This window comes from Aquarana catesbeiana, linkage group LG01 (assembly GCF_042186555.1).
Source record: "Aquarana catesbeiana isolate 2022-GZ linkage group LG01, ASM4218655v1, whole genome shotgun sequence".
NCBI classification, from domain to species: Eukaryota; Metazoa; Chordata; class Amphibia; order Anura; family Ranidae; genus Aquarana; species Aquarana catesbeiana.
In genome coordinates this window covers 910,097,804-910,123,576 of record NC_133324.1, presented here as the reverse complement: position 1 = coordinate 910,123,576, position 25,773 = coordinate 910,097,804, and the positions used below count along the sequence as shown (strand labels likewise).

The 25,773-nt window shown below is 42.6% G+C and overlaps 1 protein-coding gene across 1 annotated transcript in view; it reads right to left on the bottom strand.

Annotated features, from left to right (window-relative positions):
• LOC141120285 (uncharacterized) overlaps positions 1-25,773 on the bottom strand; it is a 55,073-nt gene that overhangs the window by 5,617 nt on the left and 23,683 nt on the right. Inside the window, exons 3-9 of the mRNA XM_073611000.1 lie at positions 20,189-20,369; positions 17,922-18,295; positions 16,411-16,515; positions 9,392-9,484; positions 6,233-6,343; positions 5,242-5,325; positions 673-774 (exon numbers count right to left, since the gene is read on the bottom strand). Coding sequence (XP_073467101.1) covers positions 673-774; positions 5,242-5,325; positions 6,233-6,343; positions 9,392-9,484; positions 16,411-16,515; positions 17,922-18,295; positions 20,189-20,369 — 1,050 coding nt within the window. The remainder of the gene's footprint in view (positions 1-672; positions 775-5,241; positions 5,326-6,232; positions 6,344-9,391; positions 9,485-16,410; positions 16,516-17,921; positions 18,296-20,188; positions 20,370-25,773) is intronic.

Below are 25,773 nucleotides of genomic sequence, written 5' to 3'. Positions count from 1 at the left end.
ATAGAACACCTTTGGGATAAATTAGAGTGGAGACTGCGAGACAGGCCTTCTCGTCCAACATCAGTGCCTGAAATCCCAAATTCACTTCTGGAAGAATGGTCAAATATCCCCATAGACAGTCACACTCCTAAACCTTGTGGACAGCCTTCCCAGAAGAGTTGAAGCTGTTATAGCTGCAAAGGGTGGGCCAACTCAATATTGAACCCTACAGGCTAATGCCGCATACAAACGACCGGTTTTCCCGTCGGAATAAACTCTGAAGGTTTTTCCGATGGAGTTCCGCTGAAACAGTTTTGCGTACCACACCAAAGTCCGACCGTCAAGAACGCGGTGACGTACAACACGTACGATGGGACCAGAAAAAGGAAGTTCAATAGCCAGTAGCCAATAGCTTCCGTCTCGTACTTGCTTCAGAGCATGCGTCGTTTTTGGTCCGTCGGAACAGCATACAGACGAGCGGTTTTCCCTTATAGGATTTGGTTCCGTCGGAAATATTTAGAACATTCCTGTCTGACTTTTTCTGTCGGACATTCCGCTCGTGCGTACGCGGCATAAGACTGGGATGCCATTAAAGTTCATGTGCTTGTAAAGGCAGGCGTCCCAATACTTTTGGCAATATAATGTATGTTTTTAAATAGAAAGAAAATAGACATTAGCAGACTGGTCTCTTACCGACTCATTTGTAGGTTGCTGCCGGTGCTTGTGTCTCGCTCCAGCATTAGCTCCAGACTCAGAACTCGACACCGATGGACGCTGGGATGGAGCGTTTGTGACCTTTAATCGCAATATATTTAACGTTATTACAGTAGAAAATAAAGTTAAAGTCCAAGTGCAGTCAGAACTCTTTTACTTCTCTGTTTTGCAATTTTGGATACAGTGGAAAAGGCTGCTGAGTTTTGGAAAAGGATTGCTGTCTGTGACCACACTGGGGAGATTTTCCATTACTTGTAATCTCATTGGTACCAGGACATGGATTGTGGGGTGTCACTAAGGACTCGATCACCCCAACCCCATTGGGCAGTATTGCCCAACACAGTCCCAAAGCAAATTTAGAGCAATTTACATTATGTCCCGTTTCTTCTATTTGCGCCAATGTGCCACATTGGTGTACAATAACGAAATAAAAATTAGGATAGGTCTCGTTCTTGCACATCACATTCCATGTTAAATGAAGTATGAAGTCAACTTTAAAAAAATGAAAGCACTGCGATGGACAACATAAACCAGCTCACACAATATGCACACCTTAACGTGAGCCCTCTGGTGCTCTGGTGTGAATTCGCTGGCAGAGGTCCCAACTCTTCCCACCTCAAATAAACAAAAAGGGGTTTGTGTTGCTGTCTCTGTCCCTCGATTTAGAAAGCTGTCCTATCAGCTTTGACCAGTGGTGTCACTAGGGTTGAGTGTCACCCGGTGCGGTAAAACATGGTCTCATCCTCCTCGGGGGCAGGGTTGAGATCATGTTTTACCGCACTGGCACATCAGTGTAGCTTTCCCGACCCCCGCTCTGTCCTGTCACTGTGGAGTGACAACAGGACAGAGCAGTAGACAGCGGGCAGGCTAGTGCACCGGGCAGGCTAGTGCATCGGGCAGGCTAGTGCACTGGGCAGTATCCTGTCTAACCTGCCACAGTGCCCTATAGAGGGCTGGGAAGGCTAGTTTTGATCCGGCAGCACACTGCACACCCCAAACTGTCCCTTGTAAATGATGCGGTTGGAGCTGGCGCACCGATCCATGCACTGTCATGGGTGGGATGGTGTCAGCCGGGTGTGGTCCGCACCCCCATAGCAACACCACTGACTTTGACTTGATAATATAATTTCAAAAGTAATTTTTTAATATTTTGAAATCTGCTGATTTGATGAAAAAGTAATTTCTGAAGGTGCTTATTTAGGCACTTCCTGTTATAGGGGGGACAACCCTTTGTCTCTGTCTCCCAATTGCGCGCCTGCGCGATTAATCGTTAAGAATTGTTATCGTGATTTTTTTCCCCGTTGCGATCTTGACAGTATCTTGATCTTGAAAGTATTTCCCGATTCTTTCTATGCAGAGGATTCTCTGTGCTCTGCTAAAGCCGACAGAGTCAAAAGAAAGGGGAAAAAAAAAAAAAAAAGTGGCAGTCTGCCAAGAACCACAACATTCTTTAGCAGTGAACTTAGGAACTAAGTATAAACATTGTAACAATTTGTCCTTTAGATCAAAGGAGTACATTTTGGTGTGTAAATGAGGGAAGTTTAACCACTTAAATTTAAACACTAAACCTTTTTCTGACATTTGTTGGTTTTAAGTTAAAATTATTTTTTTTTTGCTAGAAAATTACTTAGAACCCCCAAACATTATAATATTAATATATATATATATATACACACACACACACACACACACACACACACACACACACACACACACACATTTTTTTTTTAGTAGAGACCCTAGAGAATAAAATGATGGTCGTTATATTATTATGTTACACTGTATTTGCGCAGCAGTCGTTCAAATGCAATTTTTTGGGAAAGGATTACACTTTAATGAATTAAAAAAAAAAAAAAAACAAACAGTAAAGTTAGCCCAATTTTTTTTTTGTATAATGTGAAAGATTTTACGCCGCGAGAATCGTGACCTTTTTATTCTAAGCAAAAAAAAAACGTGATTCTCATTTTGGCCAGAATCGTGAAGCTCTAACCTAAAGTATATGTCATGTTGTCCAGCATCCTCCCACCTCCCTCTCTTACAATTGGATATCATTTTTTGAATTGTTGCCATTTAATTGCGCTGTAAAGCAGCACTTCAGGATTTCTCGCATAGCAGTCGAGAATTGCGTTTTTGTTCCCCATCCCAGGCATATGCACAGATTGTAAAGAATACCTGAAAAAAGGAAGTCACAGGCGGACCAAGCAGCTTAAATAAGAAAAATCTTTATTGCACAATCGTATATCGAAATACTGGGTCCCATCACCAACACCTAAATGAAATTAAAAATGAGACAACTTTGTCTATTAAGAACATTACGTCAGACCAGATTTCAAGCACACATGTTCAGCGCATTTATAAAGTATACCCCTATATGAGGCAGACTGTGGGGCTACGACACTACACAAGTGACATCAATTACGTCACGCCAGCACAAGCGCACTGCAGGAACCATTTTTTGAATAGACTGCCAGGACGGGCAAAACACAGACAGACATTATACATGTCGCAGCGCTTCATTTACCCAGGCCACGGGATCACGGCGATCATGCTCTCTGGACACCTGGGCGAGAAGTGAGCCCCAGGATTGACCAGCGTGAAATCCCATACCAGGACATCAGCGAGGTATCTATATGGGCTACCCAGGAAAGAAGAGTATACCGTTCTCCTCGGCTGGGTGAGCGGCCCTGTGCCCTATTGATCCCCTACTAGCTGCCGGCTGTTTTCAGTATTTGATCTATGGCTACTATAGTAATGGGTAGCTACTAGTGCCCAAGGGTTAGCATTTTTAGCTTCCCACATTGCCATTTTTATTTATATTGTGATCACTTTTTTATCTATGTATGGTGTTTATTTCAATAAACTCCAATTTGGTTGACCTAGACCATGTGGAGTTCCCCTTTTTCCTTCTCCCATGTTTGAACGCTGATGACCATCTCTGGACCATCCCCTTCTGGAAACGGGTATTGTGAGTGATAGTCTTCGATTTTCCGTCTGGGACCACCTTCCTCCCTGTGTCTATTGGGGTTCGTGACCCACAGGATACTGCCTGGCTTGACATCATGAGATATCCTTTCTATGCCTTTTTGACGCACCGCTATATGGTTTGTGCGTCCTACTGATCTGGTAAGGGTACCTACCTTTACCTATTGAATATCCACAAGTCTTTTGGTGTTCACCCTCTGATTGGAAATCGAGGCGATAACCCCTCATTATTTGATATTTCACATGTGGACTTTTAGTAATTATAAGTTCATTTTGCTGTTTCATATTTCACATATGGTCATTTGATTATTTTAATTTTTTCACTTGAATGTGTATTTGCTTCACATTTATATGTCAGTATATTGCATATTTGATATTTCTAGCGCTGAACTTATTTTTTTATTATTGTTCAGTTGACTTGGTTTGTCTGTGTGCTAGCTGCTTTCAGTTTTTTTATATACAAATTTTGGGTTTAGCGCAGCATTTTCACTTTTATTTTACTTTATAAAATGTGCTTAACATGTGTGCTTGAAATCTGGTCGGACGTAATGTTCAGGGTGGCACAGTGGTGTAGTGGGTAGCACTCTCGCCTAGCCGTAAAAAAGGTCACTGGTTCGAATCCCAATAATGACACTACCTGCCTGGAGTTTGCATGTTCTCCCTCTGCCTGTGTGGGTTTCCTCCGGGTACTCCGGTTTCCTCCCACACTCCAAAGGCATGCCGGTAGGTTAATTGGCTTCTGTCCAAAATTGGCCCTAGTATGTGAATGTGAGTTGGGGACCTTGGATTGTGAGCTCCTTGAGGGTAGGGACCGATGCGAGTGTGTGATGTATGTGTGGAGCGCTGCGTAAATTGACAGTGCTATATGGGTACCTTGAGACACAATGTACAGGGATAGGGACAATTGTAGACACGCACGCTCACTCAGGTTGAACTGGATGGACTGGTGTCTTTATTCAACCTTACCAACTATGTAACTATGTTCTTAATAGACAATGTTTTCTCATTTTTTATTTCATTTAGGTGTTGGTGATGGGACCCAGTTCCTGTATTTCGATATACGATTGTGCAATAAAGATTTTTCTTATTTAAAGCTGCTTGGTCCGCCTGTGGCTTCCTTTTATCAGGAATTCCTTTTTCTCTGTATTTAAATCTTGAGTCACAGAGACCGCACCCAATTGGTGAGTCAGGACTATTAGGGATACTGCATCCACATATGCACTATTAATTTGTGGTGCAGTGTTTACACTTCATTGAGCATATGGTATTTTCTCCCCTTGTTTCTATATATGCACAGAAGGACTCTGCCAGGATCTAAAAGGGGGGCAGTGCCCTGAAGTAGATCTGTGCACTTGCCATAATGGGGGGGGGGGGGGGGGGTACAGATGTTTCTCTTTAACAGACATTACTGGAGTGCTGCAAAGAAGATGCGCAAGATCAGCAAACAAAAAAAAAAAAAAAAAAAAAAAAGGGAAAACAAGTAGGATCAACATCTGCTATAACAAAACTATAACATGGCATTGACTATTTTGCAGTAAATGGTTGTAGAATTGACACGGCTCTTACCGGATTTGGGACAGATTCCACTGGGTGGCCTTTGCGAAAGTCATTTGCGGTATCCTGCTGGCCTGGAGGAGGGGTAGGGGTAACCTGCAAGTAAAACAAATAGGAGGTATTTGTATACAGTAGTTATTTATTGATAGAAAAACCAAAAGCAGTATACACTGGGGGGAGAACCTCTGGGGGAATCTAGGATGGAAAAGGACCTGGGGGTCCTAGTAGATGATAGGCTCAGCAATGGCATGCAATGCCAAGCTGCTGCTAATAAAGCAAACAGAATATTGGCATGCATTAAAAGGGGGATCAACTCCAGAGATAAAACGATAATTCTCCCACTCTACAAGACTCTGGTCCGGCCGCACCTGGAGTATGCTGTCCAGTTCTGGGCACCAGTCCTCAGGAGGGATGTACTGGAAATGGAGCGAGTACAAAGAAGGGCAACAAAGCTAATAAAGGGTCTGGAGGATCTTAGTTATGAGGAAAGGTTGCGAGCACTGAACTTATTCTCTCTGGAGAAGAGACGCTTGAGAGGGGATATGATTTCAATTTACAAATACTGTACTGGTGACCCCACAATAGGGATAAAAGAGCTTAATAAGACTTGTGGCCACTCATTACAATTAGAAGAAAAGAGGTTTAACCTTAAACTACGTAAAGGGTTCTTTACTGTAAGAGCGGCAAGGATGTGGAATTCCCTTCCACAGGCGGTGGTCTCAGCGGGGAGCATTGATAGCTTCAAGAAACTATTAGATAATCACCTGAATGACCGCAATATACAGGGATATGTAATGAAATACTGACACATAATCACACACATAGGTTGGACTTGATGGACTTGTGTCTTTTTTCAACCTCACCTACTATGTAACTATGTAACTAAGTATGGAGCAGAAGTAAAGGGGCTTAGAAACCCGATAATGCATGGCACAGTTATGGCGCCTTGTAGAAGAAGGAAGTATTCAGAGGTTTGCAGGCTCCATCATGTTACACTTTTTACCTTTGAGTACCCAAGCACTTCTCTTTGTTGTGGCGGCGTCCAAGCTTTGTTAGTTGCACCCATACTGCTACTAGGAGAGCTGAATGGACTGGACACATCACTTCCAACCACCTTTATAAAAAAGAGGAATAATGTCATTATCAAATGATAGCTACGGCAATCCACCTCTGGCCTCCTCTTGTTTGTTAGGAGGCCCCCCCTTCTTAGCACCATAATAATACTTATTCAAGTTTGCAAAAAAAAAAAAAAAAAAACACGTTATGGCTTAATTTACACTTGCAGTTGAGGGGCGGCGGTAGAAACTGGTAGCTGAACTGGGTTTTTACTGCCCCCGCCCCGCACCTAAGTTGCAAAGGCAGCCATATGGGGGTATACACATGCTGCTTCCATTGTGTCTGGTGGGCAGTACAGCTCTGCACACAACCCATTCAATTGAATATGGAAACCGCGTGCAGTGCAGCCATTGTGGCGCAGTGATGCTCAGCAGTGCACTTAAAGAGAAACACTAGACATGTGCAATTAGTTTAGTTCCGAATTCGCTTAACGAATTCTAACAAATTCTAAATTTCGGAAATTTGAAAATTCGGAAATTTGAAAATTCGGAAATTTGAAAATTCGGAAATTTGAAAATTCGGAAATTTGAAAATTCGGAAATTTGAAAATTCGGAAATTTCGAATTTCCAAAAAATTGAAAAAAATGTTTTTTTGTCAGTGCACATGTCTAGGAAACACTAGTGTAAGTGAGCCGGAAAGCTGAAAAGCACAGATGAAATATTGTACATGCATTGCAGCTGATTTACCAACCAATGCATTTTTATGCATAGTCCAGGCTGAGTACCACTCCATCCATTCATTGCAGCAGGACATCATAGATGTGCAACTTCCAGGGGTCACCCTTCCTTTCTTGAACCTTTGCAGGAGCCAGGATGGGCTCCATCCCATGTCTACATATCCCCTCTCCCTATGGAGCCTGAGCGGCCCACACACTTTTCCCAGGTCACATTTTTGTTCTGTCCAGCCAGTCCAGAGATTTTCACAACTTTGATTATTACCCTGTACCAATTTTCCTTGGCTAAACTATAAAGATTCTGTAGGTTTCCTGATGATCCTGCTTGTTTATGTTACCAATTATATCTACTGTATTTTACAATGTACCTCTAGAGGTGGCCATACATTAGTAGAATTTTGTTGAAAAATGTTTAATTTTAAGATTGTTTATTTGATTTTATAATCATTAGGGGGGTCAGATCATTCCAATATCAAAATGTTAAAAGCAAGCGCAATTTTAAAGTACTCTGTACTTTCGAACAGCATTCATCAAGTCATCGAATTTACTGCGAATTTTCATACCAATGTTTGTACAACCATTTTTTTTTTTAAAGTCTTAACTGTCTCAGTAGAAATTGCCTACTGCTTTTCACAGATATGAAAGGTCCCTCCGTTGGTCTCTTTTCGTTTTTCTCCTTTTTATACAGGAAAGGACACACACAAACCAGTGCTTTTTGCGGGGTTTTACCGCGATTTGCATCTTTTATTCTTTTTTTGGGGGGCAGATTACAAAATGCAAAAGGCAAATCAGGGCGAAATCGCGGTAAAAAACACGCTACATGCTTTTCTGCAGCTTCTCCATTGAAGTTATTGAACCAAAAAAAGCTAAATTTGAACTCAAGTCAAATTCAGGTGCTTACACTAGTTGCATTTAAAGTTTTCTGAAAGTTTTACTACCCAATTGAGCAGATCTAACCCCCCCCCAATCCACCCCCTTCTCAGCTGCATACATGCCTAGTTCTTTACTGCACCCCGCTGTCCTGGCCTGTCCTCTTCTTCCCGCTGCCTGCGCAGAAAAACTGCAAAGAATTCTGTGGGGCCACAAGGTGGCTCCGACGAAAGCTGCTATAGAAGTTTAAAGGGCCTTACTGCACATGTGCAGGTAACAGCTGGCAAGGAGATTTATTACCATAACTAGATAACATTAATCACATGGACATTGTGTAGGTTTCCTCTAAAAACATATGGATGGGTTAATTAACATTGTTGTGTATGACTCTTGGAAGGGACATTCGATTGTGAGCTCTTTTGCAGACAGGTCCTGGTGTGAATGATTCTCAGGAACTGTTGTGTAGTATATAGGTGCAATATAAATGCAACCCTTCACATGGGTCGAAGGATCCTAGATCTTCTCACCTGCTCTCCTTCACAGATATTCACAGCCACCAATGCATGTCTGCATACCTCCACTGATGTCTAAGATGGATGGAGATTACCACTGGGCACAACTCATCCCATCACAGACCAGAAGACAGAAATCATACAATAATCTGCAGACCTGGCTAGGGGCAGACTGGGCCGGGGGGCAGGGTGGCAATTTCCCCCCCGGGCAGATCTGATTCTCCCCAGAAAAGGCCACCACAGCAGCAGCTCCGCTGTTACAGCCAGGGCCGGCGCCAGCCTAGGGAGCGCACATCAGTCGGGGATCACATCCTTAGATCTCAGGGGTTCATGCTGGGACTTGTAGGACTTGTAGTCCTTCACTAGTTGCTTCAATTGGTTGGTTCAGTGGGCCACTTGACTGGACTTGCCCCCCAGGCCTAAGGCTGCCAGCCCTCCCCTGGACCTGGCCAGACATGCAGAGTGCCAACATTGGATTTTCACAGCCTGTTGGCGGGTGCGAAGGAGGGCGAGCGTCTAGGACCTTCATGCCAGAGTAAGGGTCCTCTATGAGGACAATTGAGAAGCAGGAAAACTGCGATGTGGGGTCTGGTTCATAATAAGCTTGCAGAGTGTTAAGCCAACCATAGATGGATCGAATCTTGTCTGGTTCAGCAGTAAGCAGCTGAGATTCGATCTATCTATCTATGGGCAGGCAGGATGTATTGATATCGATCCATCAATCGACTTGAGTACAACCAGCCTGTTTTTTTTGCTTGCGACCACTGTTGGCAGATATAGCTGCCATCATTGACCATTGTGTTCTGCTGGCAGAGAAGGCTCCCTGCTGGCAGAACACAATAGCGCTGCGGGGGGGGTCCCCCCCCCATCAGCACTGACTGTGTTGATGGGGGAAAATCGAGAGATTTTCTTTCCTGCAACCCGTGGTTGCAGGAAAGAAAATTGAATCATCTCTGGCTTGTCTTACAGAATGAGGTAAAAATGTCTCACTTCTCGATTCACGGGAGTGTGCGGTAGATCATTGACGGCATCCTTCCTCGGAGTATTAACCACGGCGGTGCGCCGCTCCATAGAATGAACCACCTAGAATGAAATGACAGCATAGAATTGAACAGTTTAGCAGAGCCTAAAGAATGCACATATAATTCTCAGAAATTTATATATATATATATATATAATATGGCAAAGTAACTATTTGCACTGCAGTAACAAACCATCAGGAATGCATGTGGTGCAACTGTGTGATAGACCTCCATATCAAAAGCATCATGGCCTCTCCCCATGTATTTCCCTTCTCTATGGCAGTCTCTAGTGCAGAGCTGTCCAACAGGCCGCCCACAAGACCTCCTATTGCAATCCTCAGAGTGGCAGTGGAGTGCAAAGTGATGGAATGCTTCGTGTTCCAGTGTCTGGCGCTGCAGATTATCACAGCACTGTAACCCAGATTGATCTCCTGCCCAACAGTGACAGCATAGTTCCAATTTGGTTTGTTGCAAGCTGGCTGGTAAGTGAGCTGGGAATTTGTGTTTGTTTTTTGACATGCATCGCCCTTCCAGGTGCTCCTCGCTGCAAAGGCCAGTTATAGGTTGCGGTGGTTGCTATTTGTTTATGTAGTTCCACCTCCAACTACAGAGCCACAGCAGCAACTTTGGAGCATGTAAGCCAGTAAATACTGAATACCTTGAAATGATGATATCACAGGACCCACTGACACCAATGATGAGGCCTTTTTTTTTACTGCCCCTGACATTGAAGATGGGATTTTACTTCCACTGACACAAAAATGGGGCTCATTTCCCTCTCACTGACACCAACAGCAGGGTTTATTTTACTGCCACCAACAATGGGACTCATTTTACTTCCAGACACCAACAATATGGTGCTTATTTTATTTACACTGACACCAACTTATTTTACTGTGTAAAAAATTACTTGTGTGCAACTAGGTAAACAATAAGTGAATAAATATTATATCAAATATGCGAACAGCTGCAACCACTTAGTGATCTCACACAACAAAACTTATATTCAAAACAATGGTGCGCTTATTCTCCATACAAAATATTGTGGTCAATAAAACTAAATATGGTATATAATATTTCCTAACCATATACATTAAAAAAAAAACAAAAAAAAAAAAACACACAAATATGATGAAATAAACCAAAAGTTTAAGATAAATATATTGTGAATTTTTTTCTTTTTTTTTTTTTTTTAAAGTTTCACAGACAAAGTCCTGTGTTTGAAATAGGTCAAAGTCCTCCCAAAATTGACTGCTGCTCCAGTGCGTGCCAATAATAATATTTAATCCATGAAACCTGCACCTTCATCATCTACCCCGAGTATAATGGCCGCTCGCCTTCAGGTTATCACCAGTTATGGTCCAATAAAGCCTTTGTATAATCCCACCATCTTAAAGCCTCGTACACACGATGCGATTGTTGGCAGGGGATTGTCTGTTGACAGACTGTTGGCCTAAAATCTGACCGATAGTACACTCCTTTTGACAAATGTTGTCCAACATTCTGCCAACAAATGTTGGATGACATGCCAGTAAATATTTGGCGGACAACGGTTGGTTGTCAGATTTTTTGATGGCCAGTACACAAGTTCGTCACACAAAAGTCAAAAGTACAAACACGCATGCTCGGAATCAATGCTCACCAAACACGAAATTAGCAGAAGGGGCCCAAAGGGTGGCGCTCAAGAGCTGAAATTCCTCGTAGTACATCACTACTTTTGTGTTTGTTAGTTTATTGGACCGACAATAGTGTACCATTAGTATGCAAGACAAGATCCAGGCACACACCCTTTTGACAAAAATCAGAAGCTCGGTTGGCCAACAATCGCATCGTGTGTACGAGGCTTTAGTGTCTGCAGGCATCCACCCGAAATGATCCATATCTCCCGCGGTCCCCGCTCCGATCAGCAAGCAATCTCTCACGTCTCACACTCACATTTGAGACTCTTTCAACAGTGCATATATTTTTAAGACATTTGAGGGCTACACTCCTCCTTAACGTCCCTTCTGGTGTACGAAACCCCGTAAATGACGTCACCGCCTCCACCCAACGCGTTGCGAAGAGTTCATGCGACAAGTGACCCAAAGTGTCGGGTGGAGCCGGTGACGTCATTTCCGGGGTTTCGTACACCAGGAAGGATGGTGAGTGAGGAGGAGAGTAGCCGTCAAAGGTCTTAAAAATATATGCAGTGTTGAAAGAGTCTCAAATGTGAGTGTGCAATGTAATTTTTAATAAAAGTGGAAACTAATTTAAAGCTATATTGCACAATGATATATTTTCGTATATAGTTTGAGCAATTGTGAGACGTTAGCTTGCTGATCAGAGTGGGGAGCGCAGATGATCCGGATCATTTCAGGTGGATGCCTGCAGACACTACAGATAGTGGGATTATACAAAGGCATCATTGGACCATAACTGGTCATAACCCAAAGGGGAGCGGCCATTTCACTCTGGGTGGATGGTGAAGGTGCAGGTTTCACGGATTAAAATATTATTAACATGCACTGGAGCAGCAGTAAATTTTGGCTGGCTTTAGACCCATTTCAAACGCTTTTTCTCAAGAACTTTATTTTTTGGTTTATTTTATCATATTTTTTTATTTTTTTTTTATCTAATGCATATGGCAGGTGTATGGTTAGGAAATATTATATACCATATTTAGTTTATGGACCACAATATTTTGTATAGAGAATAATTACATCATTATTTTGAATATAACCAACTTATTTTACTGCCACCAATGAGGAGACATGTTACTTCTATCGATGCCAACAATGGGGGTCCTTTTTACGCATATTGACATAAATAATGGGGCTTATTTTTGCTCACACTAACACCGAAAATAGGGCTTATTTTACTTTGACTGATACCAAAGATGGAAAATTCAGTGAAGGTATGCAGGGGAGCAGAGAGGCCCCTGAGGGTGGAGTTTCCTTAAAGGGGGTTACCCCTTTTATAAGCATGGGTTTTCCTGGTTGTATTAGTATCCAAGCCAATGACCTGCAGTGTTCTGCTAGTCCTGTGGGCTCATCAATGAAAAGTCAAAGGATGATGACCCCAATGATGTATCACATCAATAACAATATCAAGAGTGCAGACTTACCATAGGGACTGAAACATCAAGTCCTATGAGCTCTACCCTACTAGTGACATGACTGCTAAATGCATTCAGGTTTTTAAATTTTACGTACTTTAAACCTTTCCAAATTTACTTGCCAAATCCTTTTGCCACCTACATAAACCACTATGTAGCCAGAAAATCTTGAGCCCCCAACACTACCGGGCTCCATAGCATTTGCATGTTTGCTGTGACTATAGTTATGCCTTATAAATAGAACTCTGTTGAGTACTGGGGCATATTTGCATCTCCAGGGCTATCAGGGTACTTGGGAAGATAAAATATGTACAGGCATCAGTGTTTATGAGAAGCTGAATTGAATGATTCTATTTTCACGCAGCAGCCATACAACCTGCAAGATATCACAGCCATTTCATATACCCCTATGCTGATAACACTCAGGTTATTGTGGACCTGAAATCAAAGGTGAAGGTTTAGCTATGGTAACTGTGCTTAAACAGTACCCTGAAAAAAATAAAAATAAAATATACCGTTTGCCCTGAATTCTTCCTAAAAATGCACAAACCTGGTATGTTATTGTGCATAGGTACTCCTGTGACTACAGTCTCATAGCTGTATATCTGTAATCTGTATTGTAAAATCTAAGGCACTGCTGCCTCTGACTGCTAGTCCCAGGAGAGTAGGATTGAGATTTGATCAATGTACGGTTCACTGGTTTTCCTTGCTGGAGGCTCTGACATAAGGAAGCAAAGTCCTGCCTCTACCAAGATGGTCACCTCCATACCCATTACACTCATTGCCCATTACAGTTAGTAGTGGGTAAAGATCAGCTGCAAGGAGACCATAGGCAATGTTTGTAACTACTCTATGCTTCTGAGTGCTGAGGAAGCTGATACAAATACAGATCTAGGTGCTTAAAGCAGAGTTTCACCCAAAAGGGGAAGTTCCACTTGTCTGCCTCCTCCCCCCTCTGGTGCCACATTTGGCACCCTTTGGGGGGGGGGGGGGGGGGGGGGGAGCAGGTACCTGGTTTTGACAGGCACCCGCTCCCACCTTCGTGCGAACTTGCTGCGGAAGATCGCCCCCCCCCTCCTTCCTCCTGCAGCCAGCCCAATGAGGGTGCAGCGCACTTCACGCATGCACAGCAGGGAGCCAGCTGTGAAGCCGCAAGGCTTCACTGACAGTTTTCCTTAGTGGAAATGGCGGTGGCAGCATCCCAGAGTCAATGGAAAAATCAGTTCGGGTGAAGACACCGCAGGATCCCTGGACAGGTAAGTGTCCTAATATTAACTTCTTCCCATCCCACATAGTCAAATGACAGCTGCAAGGTGGCTCTCTCATTGTGGGCGGCCGTCATATGACGTCCTCGGCTTCCCAGCCGCTAGGGGGCGCGCACGTCACTCAGGAGCCAATGCGCGTGCCCAGCGGCCGCGATGTCCGCCATGCACCTGCGATTGCTGGTCACAGAGCAGGGACGTGGATCCGTGTGTATAAACACACAGATCCACGTGCTGTGGTAAATCCAAAGGAAATTGGGTGCAGGGTGTGTATGCTAATGAGATCACCTGGCAAACTGCTTCCTGTGTCTTATTGGTTTTTACATCCTAAATCAACATACCAAGAAGTCATGAATTTTTCTAACACACAAGAGACTAAAAGGTAAGACCTTGTTCTAAAAATCAAAGAAAGCTTTTATTTTTCTGCAGAGGTACATTAATGGTACAGTATCTCACAAAAGTGAGTACACCCCTCACATTTTTGTAAATATTTTATTATATCTTTTCATGTGACAACACTGAAGAAATGACACTTTGCTAAAGTAGTGAGTGTACAGCTTGTATAACAGTGTAAATTTGCTGTCCCCTCAAAATAACTCAACACACAGCCATTAATGTCTAAACCGCTGGCAACAAATGTGAGTACACCCCTAAGTGAAAATGTCCAAATTAGGCCCAATTAGTAATTTTCCCTCCCCGTTGTTATGTGACTCGTTAGTGTTACAAGGTCTCAGGTGTGAATGGGGAGCAGGTGTGTTATCTTTCTCACTCGCTCATACAGGCGGTCCCCTAGTTACAAACATACGACTTGCAAATGACTCAAGCGGAGGGAGACAACAGGAAGTGAGAGGAAATTTACCCCTAGGAAGGAAAACTCACTCCTGTAATAGTTATTATGGGAAAAAGGTGTCTCCACTGATGCTTTATCATCAATCCTTGTTTCCACAACAACCCCAAATTTTCAAAATCCAATTGTCATTGGGACAGGAAGTGAGGTGAAATCTTCTGAACAGGGGCACACACAGCAAAACAAATGATACAGGGGTGTTAACCCTTTCCTATGCTATCCAAAAAGCTTATAAATTGTTTTTTTGGCTGGAGCTACACTTAAAAAATGTACCTGTTCTGACTTACAAACAGGTTCAACTTAAGAACAAACCTACAGTCCCAATCTTGTTTGTAACCCGGGGACTACCTGTATTGGTCACTAGAAGTTCAACATGGCACCTCATGGCAAAAAACTCTGAGGGTTTGAAAAAAAGAATGGTTGCCCTATATAAAGATGGCCTAGGCTATAAGAAGATTGCCAAGATCTTGAAACTGAGCTGCAGCACGATGGCCAAGACCATACAGCGGTTTAACAGGACAGGTTCCACTCGGAACAGGCCTCGCCATGGTCGACCAAAGAAGTTGAGTACTCAGCGTCATATCCAGAGGTTGTCTTTGGGAAATAGACTTATGAGTGCTGCCAGTATGGCTGCAGAGTTTAAAGGGGTGGGGTGGGGGGGGGGGGGGTGGCCTGTCAGTACCATGCAGACCATACGCCTCACGCTGCATCAATTTGGTCTGCATGGTCGTCCCAGAAAAAAGCCTCTTCTAAGGATGATGCACAAGAAAGCCCAAAAATAGTTTGCTGAAGACAAGCAGACTAAGGACATGGATTACTGGAACCATGTCCTGTGGTCTGATGAAACCAAGATAAACTTATTTGGTTCAGATGGTGTCAAGCATGTGTGGCGACAACCAGGTGAGGAGAACAAAGACAAGTGTGTCTTGCCTTAAGTCAAGCATGGTGGTGGGAGTGTCATGGCCCAGGGCTGCATGAGTGCTGCTGGCATGGTAGAGCTACAGTTCATTGAAGGAACCATGAATGCCAACATGTACTGTGACATACTGAAGCAGAGCATGATCCCCTCCCTTCAGAGACTGGGCCGCAGGGCAGTATTCTAACATGATAACAACCCCAAACACACCTCCAAGATGACCACTGACTTGCTAAAGAAGCTGAGGGTAAAGGTGATGGACTGGCCAAGCATGTTTCCAGACCCAAACACTATTGAACATCTGTGGGGCATCCTCAAATGGAAGGTGGAGGAGCGCAAGGTCTATAACATCCACCAGCTCCATGATGTGGTCATGGAGGAATGGAAGAGGACTGCAGTGGCAACCTGTGAAGCTCTGGTGAACTCCATGCCCAAGAGGGTTAAGGCAGTGCTGGAAAATAATGATGGCCACACAAAATATTGACACTTTGATTTAGGGGTGTACTCACTTTTGTTGCCAGCGGTTTGGCTGTGCGTTGAGTTATTTTGAGGGGACAGAAAATTTACACTGTTATACAAGCTGTACACTCACTACTTTACATTGTAGAAAAGTAATTTTTTCAGTGTTGTCACATGAAAAGATATAAATAAAATATTTTCAAAAATGTGAGGGGTGTACTCACTTTGTGAGATACTGTATATTGGTAGATAGGAATTTAGAAAGAAAAAAAAAAAACGAACTTCGCCTTTAAGCTAGTTTCAGGTAAAATACATTTAATGGCTTTATAATAAATATATAACTGCATTAAAATGTTTTTATATCAGCCTATAATTTAGCTTTGACATGTCCTTGTTATTCAGATCTTACCTCTGGTTTCTCTGACTTTTCCTGGAGTGGCTGTCTCATTGCAATATCCTGTCTTTCAGGGAGGGAAGATGCAACAGATGGATACTGCTCTATAGGATTAGTAGCCTAAATTAAAATATAAAAACGACTTAAAAAAGGAACACACATTTAGTTAAAGGAGAACTGAAATAATTAAGAGCCCATTCAAACATGCGATCCCGCAGCGCACTTGCGCTATGTGCGGTGTGTTGCAGCGCTATTCATTGTGAACGGCACCCCAATGCATTATACTGAAGACACGGCAAATGATGCACCATTAAGCACATACCATGCGCTGTGGCATGCTGCAATGCTGAAAAAAAGGGTCACGTGCATTTTTCAAAATGAACTGGCTGCCTGATCGCAATACACATTACCACACAAAGTAGCAATTGTGCGTTAACAAACCAATCAGCCCTAAAAAAAAACAAAAAAAAAAAAAAAAAAAACCTTGACTATGCCCTTCACCCTATTGATGAAAACTGTTTAAACAAGCAGACCTCATATGCTACCAAGATCTTTTTCCTACATGATTATCTTGATTATTCTCTATAACCAGAGTTCATGCATGAGTGATAAGCTGAGCACAAACTGCAAGGAGATGGGCAATGCATGAACTTTGAACCCGAAATGCTATGGGCAGTCGCCATCAATAAAAGGTCACGCTCCAGTAACATCATGTTCCTTTAAAAAAAAAAAAAAGAAAAATAACAGCTGTTGCATGCTGCAAGCTACTACCTTGAGATTACCCCTAATGCGTTTTAGCCTCCTTCAGGTTCTACAATTAAGCCCCAAAATGGGTTAAACACATTTGAAGGGGAGTTCTCAAGGTGGGGGACTTTGAGCTTGCAAGAGCTGATAAAAAAGTTTTTGGTTTTTTTTAAAAAAGATAGTGATGTTAATGGCGTGCAACCTATCGCAACTTGCGTGGAGCTCAAAAGGTGTGGGGGCGAGCTCCTGAGGCTGGTGTGCCCACAGTCAAGGGGAAGGACCAGAGTTTGGCGCAGCAGAGATATTCTTTGATGGCATTGTATGTAATACCAAACATTTAAATTTCGTTTTGGTAGTTTTCAGAGTTGGGAAGAGTTAGCACCTCCATCAGGTTTTTATCGATCTCCAGGTCTCTGCTTGGTAGACTCATCCTCTTTATTTGTCCCAAAGACCATTGTCACGGAACTAAAAGGGAGGGAAAAATCCAAAATTCTGGCTCAGTAGTAGGAATTTTTTTTTTTTTTTTTTTTTTTTTAAATAAGGACCCTTGGTAAGGTGACAACTGTCTAAGAGGGAATTCCATTGCGTCAGAGTGATCTACACTCAAGCCCTGTTGTGTCTAGAGACAGGAAGTGAAGGAAAATCCACCAATAAGACAAAGAGGGAAAAAAAAACTAAACAAAAAAACATGTTGGAGGTTTTAACTATTTTCTACTCCAAAACTGAAGGAAGTTAAGGCTTTAGATATTCTTTATTGCAAAAAGAACTTGAAAAGGACTCACCTCACTTAAAACTCCACTGCTTTCCGCAAATAGTGGAAAGAGTGCAGTTTCTGGTACCGGTGTCTTTGATATGCCATCTGCTGATGTCCTGGCGTCCACTTCATCAGGCCGTGCAACAGCATGTGGTAAAGCCTGAGCTTCTGCAATCATTAGTGGATTTAGAGCCCTAGGTCGGGTGGATGGATCACTACTTTCTTGGGGCTGGACCCGGTTGGGAGATGGGGCTACTGGAGGACCTGGCTGTGGTTCCGGAGAGCTGGGATTCAACTGCATTGGAAGACTTGCGTAATATCGTGGACTGTCCAATTGAGGATTGTCATAAGGATTGGGTGGTAGAGAATGAGGTGCATAGGGAGGAGGAGGAGGTTCCCAAACTGAAAGTATACAAAATATACACACTTGGCTGGAGAAGTTAAAAAAAAAAAAAAAAAAAAAGTCTATTGACTTCAAACTTTTCAAAAATACATTAAAATCTTGGGTGAGCCAGAGCAAGGCAGAACTTTTAATAAAACATGGTCCAGCACACCCTATAGTTTTTTCTATAAAAAGTAAAGCCAGCCACTCAGTATACTCTCCGACATAAATCTTTATTGGCTACAAATCAAATGACACAGTGTACAGACTATGTCTGTTCACCTTATAGCACCCTATAAGGGTCTTCTATACACTTTTTAGATATAGTTGATGCTTAAAGTGAATGTATCCACTTGCTTCAGCCTGGGCTGCACATCATTGCTTTGGGCCAGCTTCCTGAGCCAATACTGGGCCATGGCTGCATAATGTGTGTCAGCATATCCACTTGTAGTCTCTATCAGGGGTACAAGTAGCATTGGGGAACAGCTGTCACTCCATAACAAGAAGTGTCACAAGACGGACCTTCATGGCCAGATCACCAGTTATTATTTTAAATGAACACAACAACTTTTCAAAGATAACTGCATTTCTAAAAAGGCATTTGGTGCTTACAAAGGGGAAATGTATCCTTTTTTGGTTGTGGAGGATTATAATTTAATGAAAGTTTATGTGCCCAGAGTTTAGCAAAGCCAATATTTCCACCCGGTCCCTAATAACAATAGGATAAAATTTTTGAGATTGGAACGACGGAAAACTATTAGCTAAAGTATGTAGGCATAGGACACCCCATACCACGCCCCTTAAGGGAGAATTATTCAAAAAATATTGGTTAAACTGACAAGTGCTTTTTTTTTTTAACCACTACTATTCTTTTATATTGGCTTTTGAAATTTACATAGTTAGTCAGGTTGAAAAAAAACACAAGTCCATCCAGTTCAACCATAAAAAAAAAAAAAACAAAAAAAAAAAAAAAAAAAATATTGTACAATCCAATATACCCAAAACTATACCCACAGTTGATCCAGAGGAAGGCAAAAAACCCAAGCAGAGCACGCTCCAATTTGCTACAGCAGGGGAAAAAATTCCTTCCTGATCCCCCAAGAGGCATTTACAAATGCAGCAATTTAGATGAAAGGTTTAGCACTGTGAAACGCTATTTCAAAGATAAACAGTGCATTTTATATACAACTATATAGATCTGACCAAAATGAGGGACCCATGAGGAGGACAGAGGGACTGTTTTTTCCCTGGAAATCTGGGACAGTTGGGAACTACAGTATGTAAATATACAATTACAATAAATGCAAACAATTTCCTGAATCAATTATGATCATCATCAAAGTTACCAGTTTTAACTATTAAAGGAAACCTGTGGCGAGGAAATATGTATGCAGTCCTAACCCACCAGTCTAAAAATGCCAGTAACCTAGCCATCATGCTACCCCAATACTTGGCATCCCTGATACAAGTATGCAGATCAAGAGTTCTGAGTATACTCTGACTTCACTGACTGCATGCTTGTTCCAGGTCATTGGCAAAGAAAAAAAAAACAGCGGACAGACCAGTAGTATTTTCAAATGGAGGTTAGCAGTAGCATTACAACTGTATTTATCATAATGGCACTTGGGGCCAGTGCTTAGAAAGGCAGATTTAGAGGGGGCAGCACGTTAAGACAGAGGATAACTTTTTTCCTAACTTCGCTTCCTTCTGTTCTGGATGTTTGGTCCACCCACCTAAGGGTGCTTCTGCACAGAATGTAATGTGAGTAGACACATAGTAAACAAGTGAAGGAACAGTGATGGTAGGCTCCACATCCTCATTGGCCAGGAAGTAGTTGCACCCTGTAATTAAATTTTTAGCATCATACCCCACATACCCCGTAGGACAATATTGATTGAATAGGTTTTACTCACCACTGTTAGGTCTAAACCTCCTGTACTCATCCCGAAGGTTATAATACAGTTCACGATGCTCACAGTTCCACAGAGCTTCTAATAAATGGTTCACCCAATTGTCTCTCCTTCTCAGGTCATTCAGAAAATTAAACACTGTGTTTGCATTGCCTTCTCTATCCAAATGTCTCTCTAGTTGCTCCTTAAAAGAGAAAATATAACCAGACAAGTTTTATTCCAAAATGCATTCACTCTCCCACCTCTCTAATTATCTACAAGGGGCAATCATGTGACTGTCTCACCGATGCAGTGCTGGGTGCCTCAACAAGCAATCACTAGGTGCAATTGCTGTCATGTAAGGATTGGGCCTGATGTTAGCTTCAACCAAATCAACTTGGAGCTTGCACAGGGCATTGCCTGTTTGCTCCTGCAGGACAAAATCCAGCCATACATGGATCTAAATTGCTGAACCAGCTGTGATTTGATCAATGTATAGGCAGGCTGACTGACTCGATCCAGCATGTTGGATTTTTTTTACACTCGATTAATGCCGGCAGATATAGCTGCTAACAGTAATCATTGTATTCTGCCGGCCAGGAAGGCTCCCCATTGGCAAAACACAATGGCGATGTGGGAGGGATTCCCCCCACTAACACTGTATTGATAGGGGAAAGCAAGCAATTTCTTTCCTTCCACCTGTGTCATCTATGGGCTGCTTTAAGGGAGTAAAAACAGATAGACTGAATTTCAATGAACCTGTTGCTTTTCTCTGTATGCACCAAGCACAGATTCATTTAAGGCCTCGTTCACATGGGGTATACTAAAGCTATATGGAGATACACAAGTGTCCCATGCATCCCCGTGTAGGCAATCCCATTGATGTCAATTGGGACTCAGCAACTGTATGGCTGCACATGCAGCACTCCCAATGTGACATCTGTGCGAGTGTAGTTGCATGGCCCTGAGCGCACAATGGGGATGACCACTTGTCCATACCCCTGTGGGTATGCAGAGCGCTCCACAGATGTACGCTTTAGTACACCCCGTGTGAACGAGGCCCAATCCACAAGCCATAGTTTAATGCTCTTGGGTATGGCCCTCTATGCTGAGATCTATGTAGCATGTGAAAACTATCAGTGCTCACTTGTGTGTGTGTGCTCCCCTCGTCACAACCCAACCAGCATGGCTCCTAATTATGTGACCATTATGACAGCCAATGATAGCGATTACACAGAGGTTTGTTTACAAAAAAACAAAAAAACAAAAAAAAACAAACACACAACTTTGATCTGTACACTGACAGCTGTCACTTTCCATTACAGTGGGTTAAAGAATATATTTTGTGTGGCCACAATTATTTTCCAGCACTGCCTTAACCCTCTTGGGCATGGCGTTCACCAGAGCTTCACAGGTTGCCACTGGAGTCCTCTTCCACTCCTCCAAGACGACTCACGGAGCTGGTGGATGTTAGAGACCTTGCGCTCCTCCACCTTCCATTTGAGGATGCCCCACAGATGCTCAATAGGGTTTGGGTCTGCAAACAGGCTTGGTCAGTCCATCATCTTTACCCTCATCTTCTTAGGCAAGGCAGTGGTCGTCTTGGAGGTGTGTTTGGGGTCGTTATGTTGGAATACTGCCCTGCGGCCCAATCTCTGAAGGAGGGGATCATGCTCTGCTTCAGTATGTCACAGTACATGTTGGCATTCATGGTTCCCTCAATGAACTGTAGCTCCCCAGTGCCGGCAGCACTCATATGCAGCCCCAGACCATGATACTCCCACCACCATGCTTGACTGTAGGCAAGACAAACTTGTCTTTGTACTCCTCACCTGGTTGGCGCTACACACGCTTGACACCATCTGAACCAAATAAGTTTATCTTGGTTTCATCAAACCACAGGACATGGTTCCAGTAAGCCATGTCCTTAGTCTGCTTGTCTTCAGCAAACTGCGAGCTTCCTTGTGCATCATCTTTAGAAGAGGCTTCTTTCTGGGACGACAGTCATGCAGACCAACTTGATGCAGTATGCGACGTATGGTCTGAGCACTGACAGGCTGACCCCCCACCCCTTCAACCTCTGCAGCAATGCTGGCAGCACTCATATGTCTATTTCCCAAAGACAACGTCTGGATATGACGCTGAGCACGTGCACTCAATATCTTTGGTCGACCATGGCGAGGCCTGTTCTGAGTGGAACCTGTTCTGTTAAACCGCTGTATGGTCTTGGCCACCGTGCTGCAGCTCAGTTTCAGGGTCTTGGCAATCTTCTTATAGCCTAGGCCATCTTTATGTAAAACAACAATTATTTTCTTCAGATCCCCAGAGATTTCTTTGCCATGAGGTGCCATGTTGAACTTCCAGTGACCAGTATGAGAGAGTGAGAGAGTGAAAGCGATGACACCAAATTTAACACACCTGAGACCTTGTAACACTAACGAGTCACAGGACACCAGGGAGGGAGATTGACTAATTGAGCCCAATTTGGACATTTTCACTTAGGGGTGTACTCACATTTGTTGCCAGCGGTTTAGACATTAATGGCTGTGTGTTGAGTTATTTTGAGTGGACATTAAATTTACACTGTTATACAAACTGTACACTCACTACTTTACATTGTAGCAAAGTGTCATTTCTTCAGTGTTGTCACATGAAAAGATATAATAAAATATTTACAAAAATGTGGAGGGGTGTAATCACTTTTGTGAGATACTATATACATATACATATACATACATACATACACACGTAGCAGCAGCAGTCTTTTAAATATAATATATAAAAGCAGCAGTCTTTTGATTTTGAATCCGATTTGCTCTTGAAATCAGGCACATCCTTCACATTAAATTTAAGATTAAAATATATATGTAAAAATAAATAAGTTCTTCACCACAAAAATTGTTAAATATTTTCAGGTGTGCTGTGAAAATTTATAGATCTTTTTGGTGCGCCGCAAGACAAAAACGTTTGCGAAACATTGCTCTTAGGAGTTTTATTTGCACCTTTTTATTGCTTTAGTCATCGTACACGTAACTCTCATGACATAGTTTATAAATCATATATTTGTTTATGTATGTAGTAGGGTTGCACCGATACTAGTATCAGTCCCAATATCAACCATTTGCATGAGTACTTGTACCCGTGCAAATGCTCTGATACCTGTGTCCTCAGCAGGGGGGCTGGGCAGCCTCACAGATGATCAGTGTGGCGGTGGGGGCAGTTACAAGCACCAATTTCCCTGTGTGGCTTTCAATAAGGCAGCTGACAGCCACTTCCCCTCCTCCCCCTCCCGTGGCTGTCAGCTGCTTTTTTGAAAGCTGTACAGGGAGATTGGTGCCTGTAACTGCCCGCACCAATCATCCTCACTGTCCCCTGTTTCTTCCTCCGGCTCCCCAGGTCCTCCTCTGGCTCCTGCTCTGGTCCCCCTCTGTGCTCCTCTGCTCCCTCCTCGTCCTGGATCTGTCAGGATGGAGAGAGGAAGGAAGGAGCCAGTAAAATATGTAATTTACCAGCTTCTTCCTTTTCTGAATGAACAGAGTCAGTGATCACTGACTGTCCATTTATAACTGAGCATCCTAAACGGTGTTTACAATGTTTTAGTTTATAAAAAACCTATAAACCATGCGCTTACTCCAAAAAAGTCATAGATGTAAGCAGCTAACACAACAAATAGAAAACCTGCAATAAATCATATATAACCAAGTGTAGCGCTAAAAAATGAGAAAGAAAATATTGCTATACCACATATAATAGCAAAATGAATTGTGAAAAGATAGTGTTTTGTATACTTTGTGAACATTCATACATATAGAACACTTATGTTATAAAGCCTTAGGGTCACCAAAAGTGATAACAGGATGTAAAAATGGCGATAAAGTCCAAAACTGAATGTGCAGATACGGTGAACATAAATTTCGCAATGGTGATAAATTCCAAAACATATACTCGTGAGAGATTTCTGTATGTAATCCAACATGTGCTGACAGACCCTTGTGCGAAACCGCCACCTAGGATGACTGGAGGCTTACCAGAAAGTTGGGACCCACCTAGCATACGCTATATGGGTCAAACAGGCTTGGATTGCTCACTGGCAATGAAGGTAGGGAACCAAGGGCTGGTGAATGGTGAAGTTGTAACGTTGCTATCCCAAAGAGGTCTTCTTCATATGGAAGCTCGGACACCAACGGACATTACCCACATGTAATGAAGAAGGGGCTCATAGCGTAATTCCGTAAACCATAAAAAATTTATTAAAAGGAAAAACACTTACATTTCAGAATAAAAAGCGCTTGCAAGGAAAATGGCGGCAGTGGAGTCCTCCCGACGCGTTTCGTCATACAAGACTTCGTCTTGTATGAAGTCTTGTATGAAGTCTTGTATGACGAAACGCGTCGGTAGGACTCCACTACAGCCATTTTACTTGCAAGCGCTTTTTATTCTGAAATGTAAGTGTTTTTCCTTTTAATAAATTTTTTATGGTTTACGGAATTACGCTATGAGCCCCTTCTTCATTACATGTGGGTAATGTCCGTTGGTGTCCGAGCTTCCATATGAAGAAGACCTCTTTGGGATAGCAACGTTACAACTTCACCATTCACCAGCCCTTGGTTCCCTACCTTCATTGCCAGTGAGCAATCCAAGCCTGTTTGACCCATATAGCGTATGCTAGGTGGGTCCCAACTTTCTGGTAAGCCTCCAGTCATCCTAGGTGGCGGTTTCGCACAAGGGTCTGTCAGCACATGTTGGATTACATACAGAAATCTCTCACGAGTATATGTTTTGGAATTTATCACCATTGCGAAATTTATGTTCACCGTATCTGCACATTCAGTTTTGGACTTTATCGCCATTTTTACATCCTGTTATCACTTTTGGTGACCCTAAGGCTTTATAACATAAGTGTTCTATATGTATGAATGTTCACAAAGTATACAAAACACTAATGTTTTAGTTTATGAATGACCAGGGGCCTGTGTCTCCCATCCATTCATCTTCAGTGCAGCTGAGGCTGCAGAGAAAGGGACTGGGGAATCTGTGTCCTCAGTCCATTTCCTAGTCTCAAAAAAGGGAGATGTCGGGTTAGACCCCTGATATCTCACCAAAGCCCCCCCAACAGGGCTGTTAAAAAAACAAAAAAAACAAAAAAAAAAACAAAACAAAAAACACTGACACCGTCCACCCCCCCCCCCCCAAAAAAAAGAAAGCATTGTAAAAAGAAGTAAATAAAAAGAAAAGATAATTGTAAAAAAATAAATAAATAAAAATTGTAAAACAATAAATAAAATACTACTGACACAGTCAAAACCTCGTCAGCGCCACCTATCATTGCTGCATATTAGTGCCACTGTCACATGATATAAAAAATAATAATAATAATAATAATAATAATAATAATAATAATAATAATATCGGCGAGTACTTGAGAAAAAGTATCGGTACTTGTACTCCGTCTTAAAAAAGTGGTATTGGTGCAACCCTAGTACGTCAGTCTTGGAGGTCTGGTTTAGATGCATTACACCACAATGACAAATCTGAGAACATTTTGAGACCATGCTTCAGATGTTTGTTTTCTATCTTTTATTGGCTGATATTGTACTGTCAACTTTTGT